Source organism: Callionymus lyra, chromosome 1, assembly GCF_982586985.1.
Source record: "Callionymus lyra chromosome 1, fCalLyr1.hap1.1, whole genome shotgun sequence".
Lineage (NCBI taxonomy): Eukaryota > Metazoa > Chordata > Actinopteri > Syngnathiformes > Callionymidae > Callionymus > Callionymus lyra.
The window spans coordinates 49,937,163-49,956,537 of record NC_141818.1 but is presented as its reverse complement, the minus strand read 5'-3'; the positions used below and the strand labels follow the sequence as shown (position 1 = coordinate 49,956,537).

General features: G+C 37.5%; 1 protein-coding gene across 1 annotated transcript in view; it reads right to left on the bottom strand.

The window, feature by feature from the left end:
* Positions 1-974: 974 nt before the first annotated feature.
* The window catches only part of LOC148090031 (uncharacterized), a 30,938-nt gene continuing 12,537 nt past the window's right edge, over positions 975-19,375 (bottom strand). Inside the window, exons 20-47 of the mRNA XM_087790428.1 lie at positions 19,069-19,340; positions 17,236-17,375; positions 16,990-17,164; positions 16,632-16,908; positions 16,567-16,582; positions 14,765-14,945; positions 13,710-13,792; positions 13,239-13,290; positions 11,951-12,025; positions 11,675-11,836; positions 11,318-11,443; positions 11,021-11,122; positions 8,220-10,386; positions 7,926-8,087; positions 7,371-7,449; positions 6,970-7,206; positions 6,487-6,708; positions 6,303-6,414; positions 6,082-6,231; positions 5,589-5,651; positions 5,280-5,465; positions 4,590-4,805; positions 4,388-4,506; positions 3,785-4,020; positions 3,441-3,712; positions 1,679-1,818; positions 1,430-1,604; positions 975-1,348 (exon numbers count right to left, since the gene is read on the bottom strand). Coding sequence (XP_087646554.1) covers positions 1,068-1,348; positions 1,430-1,604; positions 1,679-1,818; positions 3,441-3,712; positions 3,785-4,020; positions 4,388-4,506; positions 4,590-4,805; positions 5,280-5,465; positions 5,589-5,651; positions 6,082-6,231; positions 6,303-6,414; positions 6,487-6,708; positions 6,970-7,206; positions 7,371-7,449; positions 7,926-8,087; positions 8,220-10,386; positions 11,021-11,122; positions 11,318-11,443; positions 11,675-11,836; positions 11,951-12,025; positions 13,239-13,290; positions 13,710-13,792; positions 14,765-14,945; positions 16,567-16,582; positions 16,632-16,908; positions 16,990-17,164; positions 17,236-17,375; positions 19,069-19,340 — 6,478 coding nt within the window. The 3' untranslated portion in view covers positions 975-1,067. The remainder of the gene's footprint in view (positions 1,349-1,429; positions 1,605-1,678; positions 1,819-3,440; positions 3,713-3,784; positions 4,021-4,387; positions 4,507-4,589; positions 4,806-5,279; positions 5,466-5,588; positions 5,652-6,081; positions 6,232-6,302; positions 6,415-6,486; positions 6,709-6,969; positions 7,207-7,370; positions 7,450-7,925; positions 8,088-8,219; positions 10,387-11,020; positions 11,123-11,317; positions 11,444-11,674; positions 11,837-11,950; positions 12,026-13,238; positions 13,291-13,709; positions 13,793-14,764; positions 14,946-16,566; positions 16,583-16,631; positions 16,909-16,989; positions 17,165-17,235; positions 17,376-19,068; positions 19,341-19,375) is intronic.

Below are 19,375 nucleotides of genomic sequence, written 5' to 3'. Positions count from 1 at the left end.
TCTTTACCCAAAGTTGCAATACGTGCTGCCAGCAGGTGTCGGCGATAGCGTTCCAACAGCTGGTTGAAACATCGTTAAATAGAAGTAGAAGAAGAAGCTGTCATGTGATTTCCGGTTAGTGTGTAGCAGCAGAGTTTGATTTGAGACATACTATCTGTGGAGAATTTGCGTACTAGTTAGTACGTACACTAAACTGATGCATACTAACTTCTAGCATACTAAGAGTAGTATGCGATTTGAGACACAGCACAAGTGTTGCTTTAACTGATCGTTATTACGTCATTGTTCCTTCCTAACTGACTTCTTTGAAGAACTGTTTTGTAAGAAGCTCTTAGATGGAACACCTCGGTGTTAATAAAACTGAATCAACAATGCCAGGCAAATCAATTGCACACATCTTTATTACATCCGTTTCCTTGATATCTGTGAAAAGCCACAGTGTTGTTTTTTTTAGGTGAATTTGAAGATCATTTGAATGGAATTATTGAATAGTTTTCCTGTCCAGCCACCGAGTTTGTTTGAGCATGCTGTCACTAATGTGAACTGTTGCCTAATCTGGGGGATTATGGTTGTAAAAAAACCTTTTGGTGCATTGCTGGAGCCTACTGGTATTAGGTATCCCAAATCAAATATGTTTTTGCAAAATCATAAAAACCACAAACCCAACAAAGGTAATATTCTATTTAATTCATTTTTCATTACATACTACCAAACAAAACAGTTATAGAATCAATATTTGCTCTTTGACAGAGATTGTGGCAGGCTCGATAATGTTGAATGGAAAATGCTGTGTAAATAATTTAAGAATTTTATATTTCTACTTGTGAAGCATGTCATGGTCCTTTTGAGGTTTTGGCTTCATTTAGAGTGTGTATTGTGATTATAGCGTGTTCTCTCTCTAACTCTGAACTGGGAGCATGCCCTCTTGTCTTGGTGTGTTTTTACACTTGATTGAGGAGAAACCACAACACAACTCTGAAATCTTGGTTTTAATAGGGTTTTATACCTCATGATACATGAACCTGATAATTAGAAAGTAAAGAAAATCCAACCAGGCTCTTCCCAAGTCACGTGAAGGTCAGCAGGTATTCAGGATACGCCTGGATGTCATTGAAGACGACGTGAATGGTTGGGTTGTTCTCATTATCTACCACGCTGTCATACAGATCAGCAGCATGAACTGTGTTCTTGGAGGGTGGAGTGATCATCCCCTTCAGCCCTTTGACAAAGTCACCCACCAGAACTCTGGCCACGTACATGCATCTCATTTTTTTTCTGTCTGGTTTGGCGTAGTTGTACGAGTACATAGGGTTCACCGCAAAGTAGCAACCATTTCCATACATTGCTCCTGTACAAGTAGAAGATACATTTAAAGTGAAGACATAGCAGTGATGACTAGGGATGGAACAACTATGGTGACAAACCATACCGTGCATCCCGGCGTAGCTGCGGTTGAAGCCTTGTTTGTTGATGAGGTCGATGGGGTCTGACTTGGTGCCGTGGTATAGAATCATCTCATTTTTCTTGTTTTTGTTCTTCTTTTCCATCTCCTTCTTCAACAGTTGGTAACTCATCCACAAAGTTGTGTTCTGCACACGTTCGATCTATGGAGAACCCACAAGTAAATATTTGAACCAACCAAATCACCATTTACGGAGCATCTTTACAATGAATATACCTTGTTGATTGTCCCGGTAAATCCTTCTGACTTAAGTTTCTCAACCAGATCCATGTACTCTTGGTCATTAGGCGTCAGAAGAAACCGTTTTACCAGACCATCCTTCATGTCCCCCCAATTACTGGGAAGGTCGGCCTCCCCTGTTGAACAAACAAGAATTTTGTGTGATTAGATGGTGCGTTCACTGATATGGAAGCAGATCAGTGCCATCAGAATATTGAATGGTTGAATTTATTTTTTACAAATTCTGAATTCATTTAAATTATTCAGTATTTGTTATATTTTAATATAAATAATTCAATATTTGTTATGGCATTTTAAATTCATAATAAAACAATCGAAATGTTAAATTTTGAGGCATTTTAAATTTAATATTAAAAAATACGAAGCCTTTTAAATTCAGTATATCTGTGGTCAAATGATTTAAACAGAAACGATGGTTTACTCTGACAGTCAGATCCTTCTCTATAAGACCGTTTGTTGATGCCGTGCCCACAACGTTTGTTTAGCATCACACAGTGTAGTTTTTCGTATTTTGTCGCCGGTTCGAAACCTGCTCTTGAACTTTTGTCAAGTGTTGTCATGTTTTAGAATTAGTTCATATCTGGTGAGACTTACTCTCCTTATAATGTTTGTTCTGTGAAAAAATGCAATTGCTTCTAGATAAATCCCAATGATTTCCCCTTTCGTAAACAGAAACATTTTTTTTTTTTTTACATGGATCACACTGTTGTTATGGAGTTAAGATGAGCTCCGGTGTAAATGTTTATATATTTTTTACATACATTAACACAAATTTACACACTTTATGAACAGAGACAACTTGTTTGAAACATCTTGAGGGGAATTTTAACAAAAATAAAAGTGCAAATCACCTTCAAACCTGTCGGAAAGTTCACACATTTTCATAATCTGTTCATTCTTGATACATATGGACGTTGACGTGTATAACTACGCGTGCTCGCTCTCATAGTACATGAGGCTCCGAGGTTCGAACCTGAAACTATTGAAGACAATACCTTTTTTAACAGAACTAGCGTTATAAATAGACCGTTTCACCAGATATGAGCTAGTTTTGGAACATGATATCACTTGACAAAAGTTCTAGAGCAGGTTTCGAACCCGCGACTCCAAAAGACAAGATAGCACACTAACTCACTGAGCTAAACAGATGTTGTAGGTGAATGATGTGACCATTATATTAAAACATCATTCCTGTTTAAATCCTTTGACATCAGAATCCACTGATGGCAGTGATGACGTCACCTGATCGTTTATGCAAGTATGATCAAGTAACTCGGTACTCATTTAGTTTTGTGTGGTGGCACGTTTTTTTTTATATTGAATTTAAAATGCTTCGAAATTTTTAATATTGAATTTAAAATGCTTCGAATGTTTTAATATTGAATTTAAAGGGCTACGAATTAAAAAATATTGAATAATTGAAATTAAAATATAACAAATATTGAATAATTGAAATTAAAATATAACAAATATTGAATAATTGAAATTAAATGTATAACAAATATTGAATAAATGGAATTATTTTTACCTTTCAATATCGGAAAAAATAAATTCAACCATTCAATATTCTGATGGCACTGATTTACTTCCATACACTGACCTCCCACAACAACCGAATGTTGTCATGTTGCCAAAATGTAAAAAGAATGCCAACATGCGCTCAATATGTCCATTTCCAAATATGTTTTAAACAGTCGCAGCTGATGGTGGTGGACTAATGATGACATGATAAACTTACCTTTCAAGTCTCTTCTGGAAAGCTCCAACAGATTTTGATCCGTGATGGAAATCGCATTCTTCTTGACTGGGTCAGCTATATACTCCTTGTTGTTAATCATGATTTGAATTGTCTTCTGACTCTTCAAAGCTCCTTCTAGCTTGAGGTTGGTAAACATGTCGAAGGTGGCCATGGTGCCCGTGTTCTGCTCATACCTCCATTCAACAAGGTCTGCCGTCAGCTTGGCTTCTCTCCTCAGATTATCCTCCCTCTCCACCTTCCGTAAGAGCTCCCTGTTTGCATATAATAGTTCAACATACTGACTCAGAAGACTTCTGAGATCCAGGTTTAAGAAACATGCTGACCTTATGATCGATTCTACGCTGGACACATCTCTTGTCAGACCCTCAAGGTGGATGTGGGGTTCCTTCTCCTCGGTTCCCTTGTCCAGATGGATGTGGATGGTCATTTCACTCTGGAGACCTTTGAGCTGCATGATCTCTTCCTCTCCCAGCTGACTGATATAACGGTCGCTGATGCGCTTTGATGTCTGTTCCCTCACAATCATATCTTCAATCTTTTTCTTCACCAAAGTTAATGTCTGTAGCAGCAAAGAGACGAAAATACAGCTAAAAATCTTACATTGTTTGCAGACAATTGCGGCCACTAAGTGTCAGGTTTTTGAAAATATAGACTTGTTAAATTATTTCCAGAACTATTCCTCGAGTTGAGGATTCAATACTAGATGGATGTAACAGACTTGATGTTTTTAAGTGTCCTTTGGACGAAGATGAAGACTAGGACAACTGAGCTCCAGTCGCTACATTAAAATGAACAAACATTTTTGTCTATAACTCTAAAAATGAAATGATTACTCCAAAAAGAATCCCTACCCTTAGTCGACACTAGTGTAAGTGATTTTTGGGAACAAAACACACGTCATACACTTCACATTTTCCCATCCTTACCCTGGCGTTGTCAGTACACAGCTGAAACACAGCAGGCTCAAACTCTTCTCTTTCCACAGACAAGTAACCGGTACTATCTTTGTCATGATTGGTGATACCAATCAGATGGCTGATGGCATCTGAAACATTAGGAGATCAGTAGTACCAGATGAAAAAAACAACACTGTAACAATGAGAACTCAATCTTTAAAGATACATTTACCTTTAACGACATCCAAACCCTTAGAGAAAAAGCTCTTCTCTCCCACTGGTTCGCCTTCCTTCTTTTTCAAACTCTTCAGAAACTCAGTTGTCATCTCAGCCTGGAAGACCAGGATCTTTACTTGGTGAACGTGGGTCGGCACTTTCTTCCTCACAAAGTCCACCACTGCATCGGTCATGGCTTCTGCCACAGTGGACGGATTGACTCCTCCTTGACCTTCACAAGAAAAGAGTAATGAAGTAAGTTTGACTGTGACAGCTGTTTGTTATCAGATAGAGATTATTATTTATTTGGCTCCGTTAACTCAAGTTTCTTTTGTATCCTTTTCTTTGCGTTATTTACTTTTAATCTATGTTCTTTATTTTTATCTATGTTATTTATACTTGCACTTTGTTTTTGCCCTTTGTTCTTGTTTTTTATGATATCTGCTGTGAACTGGAAAGCCAATTTCCCAGAGGAGATCTCCAGGACTCAAGGATTAATAAAGTACGTCCATCCATCCATCTATGTGAACTGAGGCTTAAAAGACAGAGTTAGGTTAATAAAAGAAAACTTTTATTATGATTTGTAAAACTCTGAATTTGCTACAAGAAGGACATATAGATATTAAACTGTCTGAATAGCAACAGGAAGAATCTTTAAAATCCAAATAACACTAAAGATATGAAAAGGTTTGCACCATGGGTTTACCTGTTCCCAGAGCTGGGAAGGAAATGGAGCTGAAGTGGTTTTCCTCGCATAGTTTCAGGACCTTGTAAACCGTCTCCTTTATCAGATCCACTTTTGTTGTGCCCACGACATGAATGATGTGTTTACTGGGCAAAGATCCAGCTGATGTTAAGATCATGTGGGCCCCCTGGTACGATGGAGATGACACTGAGAGGAAAGTATTGCATGATTCATTCTCATCCGCTGACCAGAAGTGATTGAGCAGTCCTGCATGTAATCTGAGCTCCACCATAAATTAAAAGTAGATATCTACATTATAGACATACATACCAATTGCCTGACACTCCTTCTCCACGGATGATCCAGCTGCTTCTAAGACAGCCTTGGACACCCCTAGAAAAAAACCCCAACAGATTAACTGTTTGGAATGATGGGAAAAAAACCCACGGTGTGCCGCTTTAGAGCCAAGTGATAGTTTCAAATGGCAATTGAACTCTATCTTTCAGGCTCTATAAAGTATATGTACATAAAAAATGGGGAAATGTGGGGAAACCCTGGACAGGTTGTAATTCCCTAACAGAGCACTAGCAGGCAGAAACACAACAACAGGAATGCAACTCGCAGTACATTTTATTTTGTTCTTGCATAAGTATTCAACATACTTTTAAATGATTTGCATAAAGTGATTATGTCCTCAATGTCCCCTCTTATAGATTTTTAAAATCCTAGCTGTTTTAAAATACATAATTTCGTAGACAGTAAATTTAAAATGAGTCAATAGTTTTGGTTCACAATAAGAAACAAACACAGAAGAAGCACTCACCTGACTTGAGGTCAAATGTGGGATTAGAGACATTCACGATGATGTCTGTAGCTTCTTTGGTGATGTCACCAGATAAAACTTCAAGACTCAGAGGACCCATCTGTATCTGGAATACACCTAGGGAGGGAGATGAAACCTGCCCAAACGTATCTGCCACACATACAGTATACACACATATTACAGTTTGCTGATGCTCAAAATAAAGTTTTGGATTCTCCTACCAGTGGGCTGCTGTGCTTGAGTTGCTGATGGATCAACTGACGGTCGGTTTGATTCTGTTTCTTCCTCTACACAAATGTGTTTCCCCTGGCCTTCAAACTGTGCCCTGAAACACTGATGCCCACCATAGTGATAGTTAAAAGGTTGTCTTTCTGATACGTATCTCTAGCACCAACATGTAATTACCTTGACAGTTTCCTGGTCGCTTGGATGAACTACAATCAACACGTCTTTCAGGTTTTGAAACTTTCTTGTTTTGGTAAAATCCTTGATCTGCTGTTGAAGGATTCTAGATACCACATTACGGGGGTATTTTAAGTTCCCCGTACCAATCGCTGGGAAAGCTATTGATGGCATTTCATGCTGATCTGCCTTTTCCAAACAATCCTGGATGATGGATTTTAACTCCTAAAGTGACGGGCAAACAGGAAAAAACAATTAACTAATATTGGCTCAATAACGGATTACTGCTTTAGTTCATTTTCATTTTTCGTATTTGGTTGTTAGTACATGACAGACCAAAGAAGTCTCAGACTAACACTATGTGCAAGGTTAGGCTAGAAGACCTAAATTCCTTCTGCCTTCCTCGTTCAACTTTGATGAGTATTGTTTGTTTCCAATAATGAACAGTACATTTTGCTCTGGCAGTGTGATGAATTCATATCTCACCTTCTCTGCATTAGCATTTCTTGAGTCCCAGTGAGAGCAAATGGCATGAAAGACTTTCTGACTCTTCAGGTTGAATGCGTCCGTGATGATCACATCTCCGAACTGTGTTGAGGCTTGGCCAGCTGTAATTGAGATGCACTGCTGAAGGTTTGGCCCTGCAGCTTTTAAAATGGCTGTGGACACAGCTCCTTGGCTGAGGTTTAGACTCCTGTCTATGGTGTTCACGATGACTGCAGTCTGGTCAGAAATATGAAGTCAGATGAGCATAAATACCAACAAGTCTTCAATCTTGAAATTGTTAGGTCTCAGCTTCCTTTTTGACAAAGGATTGTTTCTATAATTACAGTGAAAATTATGTGGATTTGTACGGTTGTAGTGGACAAAATGTAATTTGTACTGACTGTCTGGTCTTGAATGTTTCCCTCATGCAGAATTATATTAAGGTCCCCAGCATTGGTGGGCAATCTCCTTTGCGAGCTGCTGGAAACAAAAGACAACAACGATGTTATTATCTGATGATAAAGGTCATAAACCTCGATCACTTTACTCAATGACTAAGACTTTGAGGTACAAGGGTGAGGTAAAATGGGATTGAACTATAGCCAAGGTCTGCATTTGTAGTTTGAGAAACAACATAGTAAATATTTTCAAATATTATATAACACAAATCAAATCACCAGTTACATGCATTATTTTCCTTTGTTAAAAAGTGGGTCAACTATTGATCAAATCATTACTTTGTAAGAAGAAATGGCCATAATTAACCGCATTGGTAGAGTAACTAAGTCATCTTCATGCTTAACTTTTTTTTCTTTGTTTGTTGTTTAGTGTTTCATGCCTTTGGTGGGAAACCTGATTATATATCCTGTGACATACATGAACTGTCTCTATGGAACAGTGGTAATCAACGCTTTGCCTGAATGTATCCCAATTCACATATTCAATTAGATTCTTACCGCCCATGTTTGTTGTGTTCACTGGATCCAGACTGTGCATTTCTGTGTCCTTGTCCTGTTCTTTTTGCGTTAAGATGTTCTCTACTTGGCTGTTTCGGTCGTGCACCTCTTTCATTCTGCGTTTGCTGGCTCCTGTGCCCAGCACCACCTCCCTTCATATATCTATATAAATAAAACAGTACTTTACTATTAAAAAAGGAAGAACTGCATGCATGTGTAGCAAATACAGAAATATGATCATAACGTTTAACCAAGACTGTTCAGTTTGATCTAATTCTTTCTCAAACACAGTACCTTTTGCTGACAGCACCTCTTCTTTCCTCCAGGGGAAGCGTCATCGTAGGGTTCAAGTCCCTAAATTCATTGTTTACAGCCTCTGCCAGAGCTTTGACAGTGTTCTCAGTGTTGTCCACCAGGTGTATCTCCTTTAAAGATACTTTCTCTCCAACTCGGTCACAGTATTCCCTCACAACCTTTGCTATGGTCTGTGCACACAAATCCACAGGAAAACCAAACATACCAGAGCTGATGGCTGGCAATGCAACGGTTTTGCAGTTGTTCTTCTCTGCTTGCTTCAGACTCTCTTTAACAACACGCTCAAGAGTGAGCACAGATGTCTTCCTGTCTGCCTGATAGAACCGAGGACCGACTGCATGCACCACATATTTGCAAGGCAAGTTGCATGGATCGGTTGTGATGGCATCTCCTGGTTGAAGGTTACCATTTTTGGAAATGAAATCGTTGCTAATGTCCTGCATCTTTGGTCCTGCGGCTTTGAGAATGGCGAGGGCCAGACCTCCAATGTGCTGTAAATGCTCATTCGCTGCATTGACAATCACGTCAACATTTAAGCTGCAGATGTCAGCTTTGTCCACAGAAACAAGCACACCATTGCTGGTCTTCACTTTACAGAAACAAACATTTTCTTCCTTAGTGATCACAATGAAATCTTCCTCCTCTTGATTATCTGGCTGAAGGACAACTGCACAGTTGTACTCTGAACACAATGAAGGGAGAAAAGTATTTGCGTATTGCTGGCAGTACTTCTTAGCTCCTGGCTTGTCCAGCACCAGTGTGTCACAAAGAAGACCCTCAGCAATCCCTTCAAGTTTAGATTTAACAAAGAGAACATTTAGTCGAAAGCCTTCCAACAAAATTTTTCGCTGCTCTGTCTTGAACTTGATAGCGACTTCAGACTCTCTGCTTAAATCTGCCCACTTGTTGAATCTGTGTTTTTCAACAAATTGAACAACTGCATGAGACTTGACACAAATAGTTTCTTTAACTTTGGAGTAATTCAACAAGAACTCCTGTAGGTGGTCGCAAACTTCATTTACTGGACTCCGAAAACCTGCCACATTGACTTTGTCTTCTGTTTCCTGGGGCAACATGATTCTCACTGTTTGCTTTTTAGAGGAATTGTACGTTTTCAAGATCTTTTGAATGAGGTCCTTCCAGCTTTTGAGTTTGAGGACCGCAGCATCTTCTACATCCAACATACAATGGTACAAATCTGATTTCATCTTTTTTTCTGCATCCTGAATTGACTTTTCACAAGCCCCATGTAAGACAAACTGTTTGTTTTCGACACTTAGGAAGGCGCTGATCTCATGAGATGTGAAAAGGTCCCTAGACAGGTCCATATTATCGATTGTTGAGAGAAACTCAAAAATACATGAGGGAAGGTTGAGAGACTTCTTGGAAAAATTGGAAATCTTTTCAAAGATCCAAGATACTGTCTCGTGCACTTCGTTATTAAGTCCTGATACTGATAGAAGTTTGTCATCAGAGTAATCCAGTTTCAGCTCAGGGTAAGTGGCCGTTTTCGTCTGCAATCCTGTCTCCATCAGAATGTAGTACTTTGCTGGCTGCATATCAATAACCTTTGTGATACCATTTGTCTTCCGTTCAATCCTGCTCATAGCTTTCTTGATGACCTCTTCCACAGAAGCTCTCACTCGTTTCATGGTGTCAGCGTGGCCTGCTACGGTCAAGACTCCTCTGGATGTGTCCATAACTGTGCAACCATTTTCCTTCAAGATTGAGTGAACCTTCTCCTGTGACTCCCTCCATGCAGCTTCATTGGCAGTACATTCAAAGGCAGAATATGCAGCCATTTCTTGGCGGAAGGCGCTAAGTGTCGTACTCTTCCAGTTTTCCACCTGCTTCGTAGTCAAACCCTTCTGCCTCAGGAAGTTTGGTAAAGGTCTGAGTGTGACATCTGCATGGTGCATGTCCACGCTACAGTAGTATGGGCACATCTGCTTATTAATGTTGTTGACTAGATTATTCTTAACTATGAATTTATGGATGACGTGATGTACTTTCTCAGTGAAGGATTCTGGCATTTTCCATGTTGGGCGGTCTTCACCATACAGAGTAATGTCCAGGGACTGGTAGTATGGATAAACCTTTACAGGAATTTTGTTGATAGTATATTCTGGTTTAACGTTCCTCAAAGCTGCAGCGAGAAAACAAAAGAAGGAAGGTTACAGCAGGGTAATCAAAAAACAGCACTTGAAATTATGATTTACTCCTTTTATTTAACTGAATACTATAATATCACCATTATTATTAGGATCCGTTAGTGCCTTTTTGTTCTTTTGAAGAATATTTGGATTCCCAAATATATCTATTGAATGCCAATAAAACATTTGGTGAAAAAAAAGTTTAGATGGAAAAGGAGAGAAATAAAAGCAAAGTAAAAAAGCAACAAACTAACAGACTGACTAAAGTAGTATTCTCTTCTCCCACTAATCATTGTCTTATTATCTTCTGCCACCTTTTTGTCTAAGAACATTAAACTATCTCACTACTAGTAGGCTGATTGCTAGTTAGCCATCATTAACTTAAAACCAAAAACATTTTTATCTCAACGATATGAGTTTGAACAAAAAAAAACAACCTTCATAGCCTCATTGTCTGATCAGTTAGATCAGCTTTTAATAGTTTTATTTTAAATGTTTTGATTTAGGTCAACAAGACTCTAGTACAGAAAGTAGAAAATCAAAGAGATTTTTTTGTTAACTTATCATTGAAATTGGTAAAAAAAAAAAAGAGTGTGAACAGATATTGAAAGAGGAGAAACGACAAACCTGTGCTGTCTGAGAAGGTGAGTACAGCCGCCTGCTCGTCTGGGATCAAGGTAATATCTTCTGGTAAAGCCAAGACCTTGTCAAAGTACAGCTCCAAAATATCTGTAATTCAACACAAACAAAGATATACAACGAGTTAATTGTTAGGAAAACAATTTTCAGTCTACGTAATGAATCTTAAATACCTTACAACAGATTATATGACGAAGAAAAAAGTAAGATTAAATTATTCTTGCGATGCCCTCCAGATTAAGAAAATGTAAATAATAAATATAATTTCTTTCCTAAAACACAAACCATTGGAAGCAGACGGAGGAAGATTCTCCACTCTGATGCTCTTTGGTGCCTCCAGTGGACAGACAGTGAGGCCTCTTTTCTCGAGCTTTTCGTTTCCTTTACTGTTGCTGATGAACTTCATGGTATCTAAAATACAAACATTGCAGATCCGATATGCATTTGCTTTTCTTTTAAAAGAAATTGGGAACACAATAAATGTATACACAAAAATTGGACACTTCAAGTATGGTAGACATTGCTTGAGACATGGAGATTTATTTAGTAAAGCCATCATTCTGAAAGCTAAAACAGCAGCAGCACTTGAACACATGAAAAAGTATAAAAAGGGTACAGGAGTGTTTTGTTGGTATTTCTCACCAGACACTATGTTGAAAGTCACCACTGCTTTGTTGACTTCAGGGATGATCTCCAGATTAAATTCATCAGCCTCCTGGCCAGAGATACTCTCCACCAGCAACGTCAGCATGTCTCTGCTCATGCTGTCGGAGACATTGTCCAGCACCACGCCAACTGCCTCCCCTTTTTAAAAATGTTACAGCATTTTTACAGTAGATGACTTATTTGAAACCATTGTTGTACTATGTACTTATTAATGACTGATCTAAACTCTATTACTATTGCATAAAAACTGACCTTCATCTGCTGCAGATGCCTGAGCTTTACTTTCATCCTGCGATGCTGGATTCAACGACGGAATATCCTCTGACCCTGTTTCAAATTAAAGGAAAATGAAGGAGCTGGACCAGAAGAGTCTACAATTGAATTTAAGAGGCTAATTTTCAAAACAAAGGATTTAAAGGTCAAATCTAGAATGAAAACGGGAAGCTGGCTTACAATACTTTTGTCTGTGAAGAACACAGAATTCACAGTTTGACATCAGTTTGACAACTATTTCCCGTTTTTAAGAATATTAAAGCATTATTACGGAACTAGATGAAGGTATATCTTCCTTTCATACACCTTTCATACGCCCCCCCTTCCTCAGGTCATCACTACTATGGTCAGATAGAAGAGGGTACCTTGGTCCACTCTAAAACCAATTTTTTTTCAACCTCATACTTATCTGTGGCCTTCACTTTAACTCTGTCAAGCTCTCTTTAGAGGGAGTTCTATCAGCATCCATCCCTCTCAAAAATTCTTAATCAGTGGCTGTGTAAAGAAAGTATCTTTGTATGGTCATACAAAATATGTATGGGATACTTCCAGCACAGAGTACAGACTGACCAAACATTTGAGGGCCACGTTATATGACGAAAAAGACACGTTGTTGGGTCACACACATTTCAAACAGGCCAAAACGTATTAAGAATGCTAAGTTCCAATACTAAGGTAATATGGTTTGCATTAGCTTGTGGTTAATACGTGCATATATCATGAAAGTAAAAACGAGTAAATATAGTCAATACAATTTGTAATATTTGTAATATGTAGGTAAATGAGTATATGTCATCAAGGAAAATACGAGCATATATTATCGATACATACAAGTTCTATTGTTAAAGATAATACAGTTAGCATTAGCTTGTGGGTAAATATATGTATATATCTTCAGCACGTATCAATGATCTAAGATGTAGGCTTAAATTACATCACTTAAATGTCAAAACACTGACATTTTATGCCTGTGCAGGATGTTGGACTCAGCAATACAGTATCCTCTGTATCCTGATTCATATTTAAGAGAAGCAGGACACTGAAGGGTCAAAATTTGAAGTTAAGTCGCCTCACAACTTGTAACACAGAAGATGTCCAAGAATGTAAACTCATTTTAATCTTCATATAACTCAATAGTTTGCATGTAAAGATTAAATCTATAACGAGACCAGGAACTTATCGTACAATACTTTTGCAGGTGATGCATGAACCACACAGAATACACAATTTTACACCGGTAAAAACTTACTCTCCATGTTGAACTTACCACATTTTGTATTGTTCGTTTTACCTGCACAGATATTTTGTGATGTTTGACACTATGAAAAGAAAAATAGAAATTATGTTTAGAACAAGTGCAGTTTTGTATTAATGTTGGACATACATTCTAAGATAAGGGGCAGAGATTATAGATGTCAACAAATACAGTATAACTTGAATTTGTTTTGTGAAGGAGATTGAACAGAGATCATTAAGATAAATTGAGCATCAAAGAATTATTAGAAAATATCAAAATCAGACTTCTACTTCCCGTTATGTAATAGTTTGACAACTATAGGTATTTGAAGCACAAACTCAACAAATTTCACCTGTAAAACCAGTGCTTCTTACAAGCAAAATCATGCTGGACAGCAGAAATTGACTATATATAAATATATATAGAATATATATATATAGAAATATATTTCTTATGATTTGCAGCCAACATTAAAGAGTTAACAAATAAAGATATACTCACAGATGCAGGAGACAGATGCAGCTTAATGGCACGATCTCCTAAAGTGATTTCATGATTCTCCCTCGCTAGCACTCCAACTCTCGCTGAAATAAACATTCAGGTCAGTTATAAGGCAAACTAATCATTTTGTTCACTTGTAGATAAGCTTTTTTAGGCCATTTAAGGTTTAAATTCCAACCTTCAGACGTTCAAATTCAAAAATCTAAAACGGAATTTAGTAAACTTAAAATATATTTGAAAAAACAGAATAGAAATTGCTGCAAGAAAATGCAATTATTATTTAGAAAACCTGAATTTAATTATTTATATTTCAGAGACCATTTTTTTAATTGACATAAAACGTCTAAATAACAAGACAAATGATACTTATAGATAATTTTATTTATATTATTCACGATCACAACAGACGCTCTTGTCATCTCAATAAAGATTTGTCACGTGACCATGCGCCATTTTAAACTAACCCTCAACTACAACGACAGCAAACAATATTAAGGATTAGTTTGGTATGTTTTTCAAATATTTTCTTCATGATGAATAATACTTGTCGGTTAAACTACACATACTTTTGGTTTCCATTTATAGTTGTTTTTTTTTGTTTCTAATTTTACGATCTCAACAATGACCATTTTCCATTGTACCGGTTCTACCCAGTTTTAGTCTGTGTTCGCTCTTCTTATACAATTTTACAAGGTTGTTCGAACTAGTATTATTTCGGTCAGTACAAGGATACTGACAATTTGTGTTTTCTGTTCTGAAAGCTGTTATTTAACCACTAGAGGGCACTGTCCTGTCATAAACGGAGAACTTTAAATTCCATTTTACGTGATCGATCAAGTTCTTTCGACTGAAGGATAGTGAGTTCAAATAAGATTGAACATATTTCTCCTTTTTTATCGTGGAAGAAAACCCTCTAACGAAACGATTGCTCCATCCGAGGTGATTTTTGACATTTAAAAGTGAAAACGAAACCTAATCTCGTATTTATAAGTTTTCCATGTGTTTCTATAGACAGGATGGAGTATATTTTGTGGATTTAGAAAGATTTAACTCACCTTCTTCAGAGCAGAAGATGACTTCAGCCCTCGGCTCTGATTCCTTCACCACAACCCGACACTCGCCTCCACTCGACTTTTTGCGGCTTTGAAAGTAAATCAGAAGTTTGTTTTTCACTGTCTTAGTCTGATCTGAGCTCCACGTCCCATCCACGAGCACGGGGAACCCGCTGTCGGACATCTTTCACCGACGAGGTCGACACTGAGAGTAACTGCGTGTTTCCTGAAGTCAATGATCAAAATCCTTTCACTTTCGTTTCATGTCAGCAGCTTATACAACAGAGAAATGTTTACACAAGCGGGGAATTCAAATGGGTTTCATTTAAGGCCATTTTAAATATTAGCTGACTCTAAAATTAAATATTAACAGTCAAGTGAAGAATATTCCCAGAAATTCCATACTAAAATCATGAGATAAATGTTTTGGATGTTCAAATGTATAGCTCCTGTTCTATATTATGTTTATTAAAAGCTATAACTTCAGCCACTAATTCAAAAGAAGTCATTTTCTTTCCAACTGCATAACAGTTATAATATCAGTGCAGTATAATATCTTCAATTAAAAGTATTTTTTAATAAATTCAGTTATTAGAAGATTTAAGTGAAGAACATTATGCTATTTTGAGTAAGTTGTCTTCACCTGTAGAGACAAGGAAAGTACTGTGTTCGCAATCAGGCGAATTACATTAAGTCACATGATTTGTTTCTTTTCAGCTAATATTGAAAACTTTTTTTTTTTTATTCTCTGTTATTATATGCCTCTTTGTCTCTTTTATTAATAGGTCAATAAAGTTTGATAAATTCCTATAAAGTGAGATTTTTTTTTTCTTCTTTCTCAGAGACGAAAATAACGAGAAGCTGAGAGACGCAGCTGATAGTATGGTTCTGGTCTGTGACACCAAGATAACCTCATTTTGTCTGAATGGCAGTCAGTCTCTGCATTAAAATGAACAAACATTTTTGTCTATAAAAATCGTCGCAACCTCGTCGACATGAGGGTGAGTACAAAATAAGAGAAGTTTGAATATTGGGTGAACTAACACATTAGCACCTCCTCGTAAATGGCAGCAGATCCAACAAGTTGGAAAAGGAGACTGAAGCAAGCACATAGTCACACACGGCTACTTTGCTGCGACCGCCAGGCTTATCCCTGCAGCAGAATCATTCATAGGCGGCATCTAAATGCACCTGAAACAACTTTCCCTTTCGCTTTGATGGCCGCCCACCTCAGGCCATGATAAAGGGTTCATTCAACTAGTATATAGTTTGTTGTATCATCACAAAAGTTATGAAAATGTTCTAAGGATTAAAAAGACCAAGTGTTGCTTTAACTGATCATTATTACGTCATTGTTCCTTCCTAACTGCCTTCCTTGAAGAACTGTTTTGTAAGAAGCTCTTAGATGGAACACCTCGGTGTTAATAAAACTGAATCAACAATGCCAGGCAAATCAATGGCACACATCTTTATTACATCCGTTTCCTTGATATCTGTGAAAAGCCACAGTGTTGTTTTTTTTAGGTTAATTTGAAGATCATTTGAATGGAATTATTGAATAGTTTTCCTGTCCAGCCACCGTGTTTTCTGTGAAATAATTTAAGAATTTTATATTTCTACTTGTGAAGCATGTCATGGTCCTTTTGAGGTTTTGGCTTCATTTAGAGTGTGTATTGTGATTATAGCGTGTTCTCTCTCTAACTCTGAACTGGGAGCATGCCCTCTTGTCTTGGTGTGTTTTTACACTTGATTGAGGAGAAACCACAACACAACTCTGAAATCTTGGTTTTAATAGGGTTTTATACCTCATGATACATGAACCTGATAATTAGAAAGTAAAGAAAATCCAACCAGGCTCTTCCCAAGTCACATGAAGGTCAGCAGGTATTCAGGATACGCCTGGATGTCATTGAAGACGACGTGAATGGTTGGGTTGGTCTCATCATCTACCACGCTGTCATACAGATCAGCAGCATGACTCGTGTTCTTGGAGGGTGGAGTGATCATCCCGTGCAGCCCTTTGACAAAGTCACCCACCAGAACTCTGGCCACGTACATGCATCTCATGTTGTTGCTGTCTGGTGTGGCGTAGTTGTACGAGTACATAGGGTTCACCGCAAAGTAGCAACCATTTCCATACATTGCTCCTGTACAAGAAGAAGATACATTTAAAGTGAAGACATAGCAGTGATGACTAGGGATGGAACAACTATGGTGACAAACCATACCTTGCATCCCGGCGTAGCCGCGGTTGAAGCCTTGTTTGTTGATGAGGTCGATGGGGTCTGACTTGGTGCCGTGGTATAGAATCATCTCGTTTTTCTTGTTTTTGTTCTTCTTTTCCATCTCCTTCTTCAACAGTTGGTAACTCATCCACAAAGTTGTGTTCTGCACACGTTCGATCTATGGAGAACCCACAAGTAAATATTTGAACCAACCAAATCATTTACGGAGCATCTTTACAATGAATATACCTTGTTGATTGTCCCGGTAAATCCCTCTATCTTAAGTTTCTCAACCAGATGCATGTACTCTTGGTCATTAGGCGTCAGAAGAAACCGTTTTACCAGACCATCCTTCATGTCCCCCCAATTACTGGGAAGGTCGGCCTCCTCTGTTGAACAAACAATAATTTTGTGTGATTAGATGGTGCGTTCACTGATATGGAAGCAGATCAGTGCCATCAGAATATTGAATGGTTGAATTTATTTTTTACAAATATTGAAAGGTTGAATTTATTTCAATTATTCAATATTTGTTCTATTTTAATATCAATAATTCAATACTTGTTATGGCATTTTAAATTCATAATTAAAAAATACGAAATTCAGTATATCTGTGGTCAAATGATTTAAACAGAAACGATAGTTTACTCTGACAGTCAGATCCTTCTCTATAAGACCGTTTGTTGATGCCGTGCCCACAACGTTTGTTTAGCATCACACAGTGTGATGTCTCGTCTTCTGGAGTCGCCGGTTCGAAACCTGCTCTTGAACTTTTGTCAAGCGGTGTCATGTTTTAGAATTAGTTCATATCTGGTGAGACTTACTCTCCTTATAACGTTTGTTCTGCGAAATGCAATTGCTTCTAGATAAATCCCAATGATTTCCCCTTTCGTATTTAGAAAAAAAATTTTTTTTTACATGGATCACACTGTTGTTAAGGAGTTAAGATGAGCTCCGGTGTAAATGTTTATATATTTTTTACATACATTAACACAAATTTACACACTTTATGAACAGAGACAACTTGTTTGAAACATCTTGAGGGGAATTTTAACAAAAATAAAAGTGCAAATCACCTTCAAACCTGTCGGAAAGTTCACACATTTTCATAATCTGTTCATTCTTGATACATATGGACGTTGAAGTGTATAACTACGCGTGCTCGCTCTCATAGTACATGAGGCTCCGAGGTTCGAACCTGAAACTATTGAAGACAATACCTTTTTTTAACAGAACTAGCGTTATAAAGAGACCGTTTCACCAGATATGAGCTAGTTTTGGAACATGATATCACTTGACAAAAGTTCTAGAGCAGGTTTCGAACCCGCGACTCCAAAAGACAAGATAGCACACTAACTCACTGAGCTAAACAGATGTTGTAGGTGAATGATGTGACCATTATATTAAAACATCATTCCTGTTTAAATCCTTTGACATCAGAATCCACTGATTGATCGTGAGATGTGGTTTAAGATGTTTAAACTCCAGACGTTAAAACAAAGTTGATACTTTGTCATAAAAAAATCTAAACTGATGCAGCAGTGATGACGTCACCTGATCGTTTATGCAAGTATGATCAAGTAACTCGGTACTCATTTAGTTTTGTCTGGTGGCACGTTTTTTTTTTATATTGAATTTAAAATGATTCGAATTTATTAATATTAAATTTAAAAGGCTTCAAAATCTTTTATATTGAATTTAAAATGCTTCGAAATTTTTAATATTGAATTTAAAATGCTTCGATTTTTTTAATATTGAATTTAAAGGGCTACGAAATAAACAATATTGAATAATTGAAATTAAAATATAACAAATATTGAATAATTGAAATTAAATGTATAACAAATATTGAATAAATGGAATTAGTTTTACCTTTCAATATCGGAAAAAATAAATTCAACCATTCAATATTCTGATGGCACTGATTTACTTCCATACACTGACCTCCCAGAACAACCGAATGTTGTCATGTTGCCAAAATGTAAAAAGAATGCCAACATGCGCTCAATATGTCCATTTCCAAATATGTTTTAAACAGTCGCAGCTGATGGTGGTGGACTAATGATGACATGATAAACTTACCTTTCAAGTCTCTTCTGGAAAGCTCCAACAGATTTTGATCCGTGATGGAAATCGCATTCTTCTTGACTGGGTCAGCTATATACTCCTTGTTGTTAATCATGATTTGAATTGTCTTCTGACTCTTCAAAGCTCCTTCTAGCTTGAGGTTGGTAAACATGTCGAAGGTGGCCATGTTGCCCGTGCTCTGCTCATACCTCCATTCAACAAGGTCTGCCGTCAGCTTGGCTTCTCTCCTCAGATTATCCTCCCTCTCCACCTTCCGTAAGAGCTCCCTGTTTGCATATAATAGTTCAACATACTGACTCAG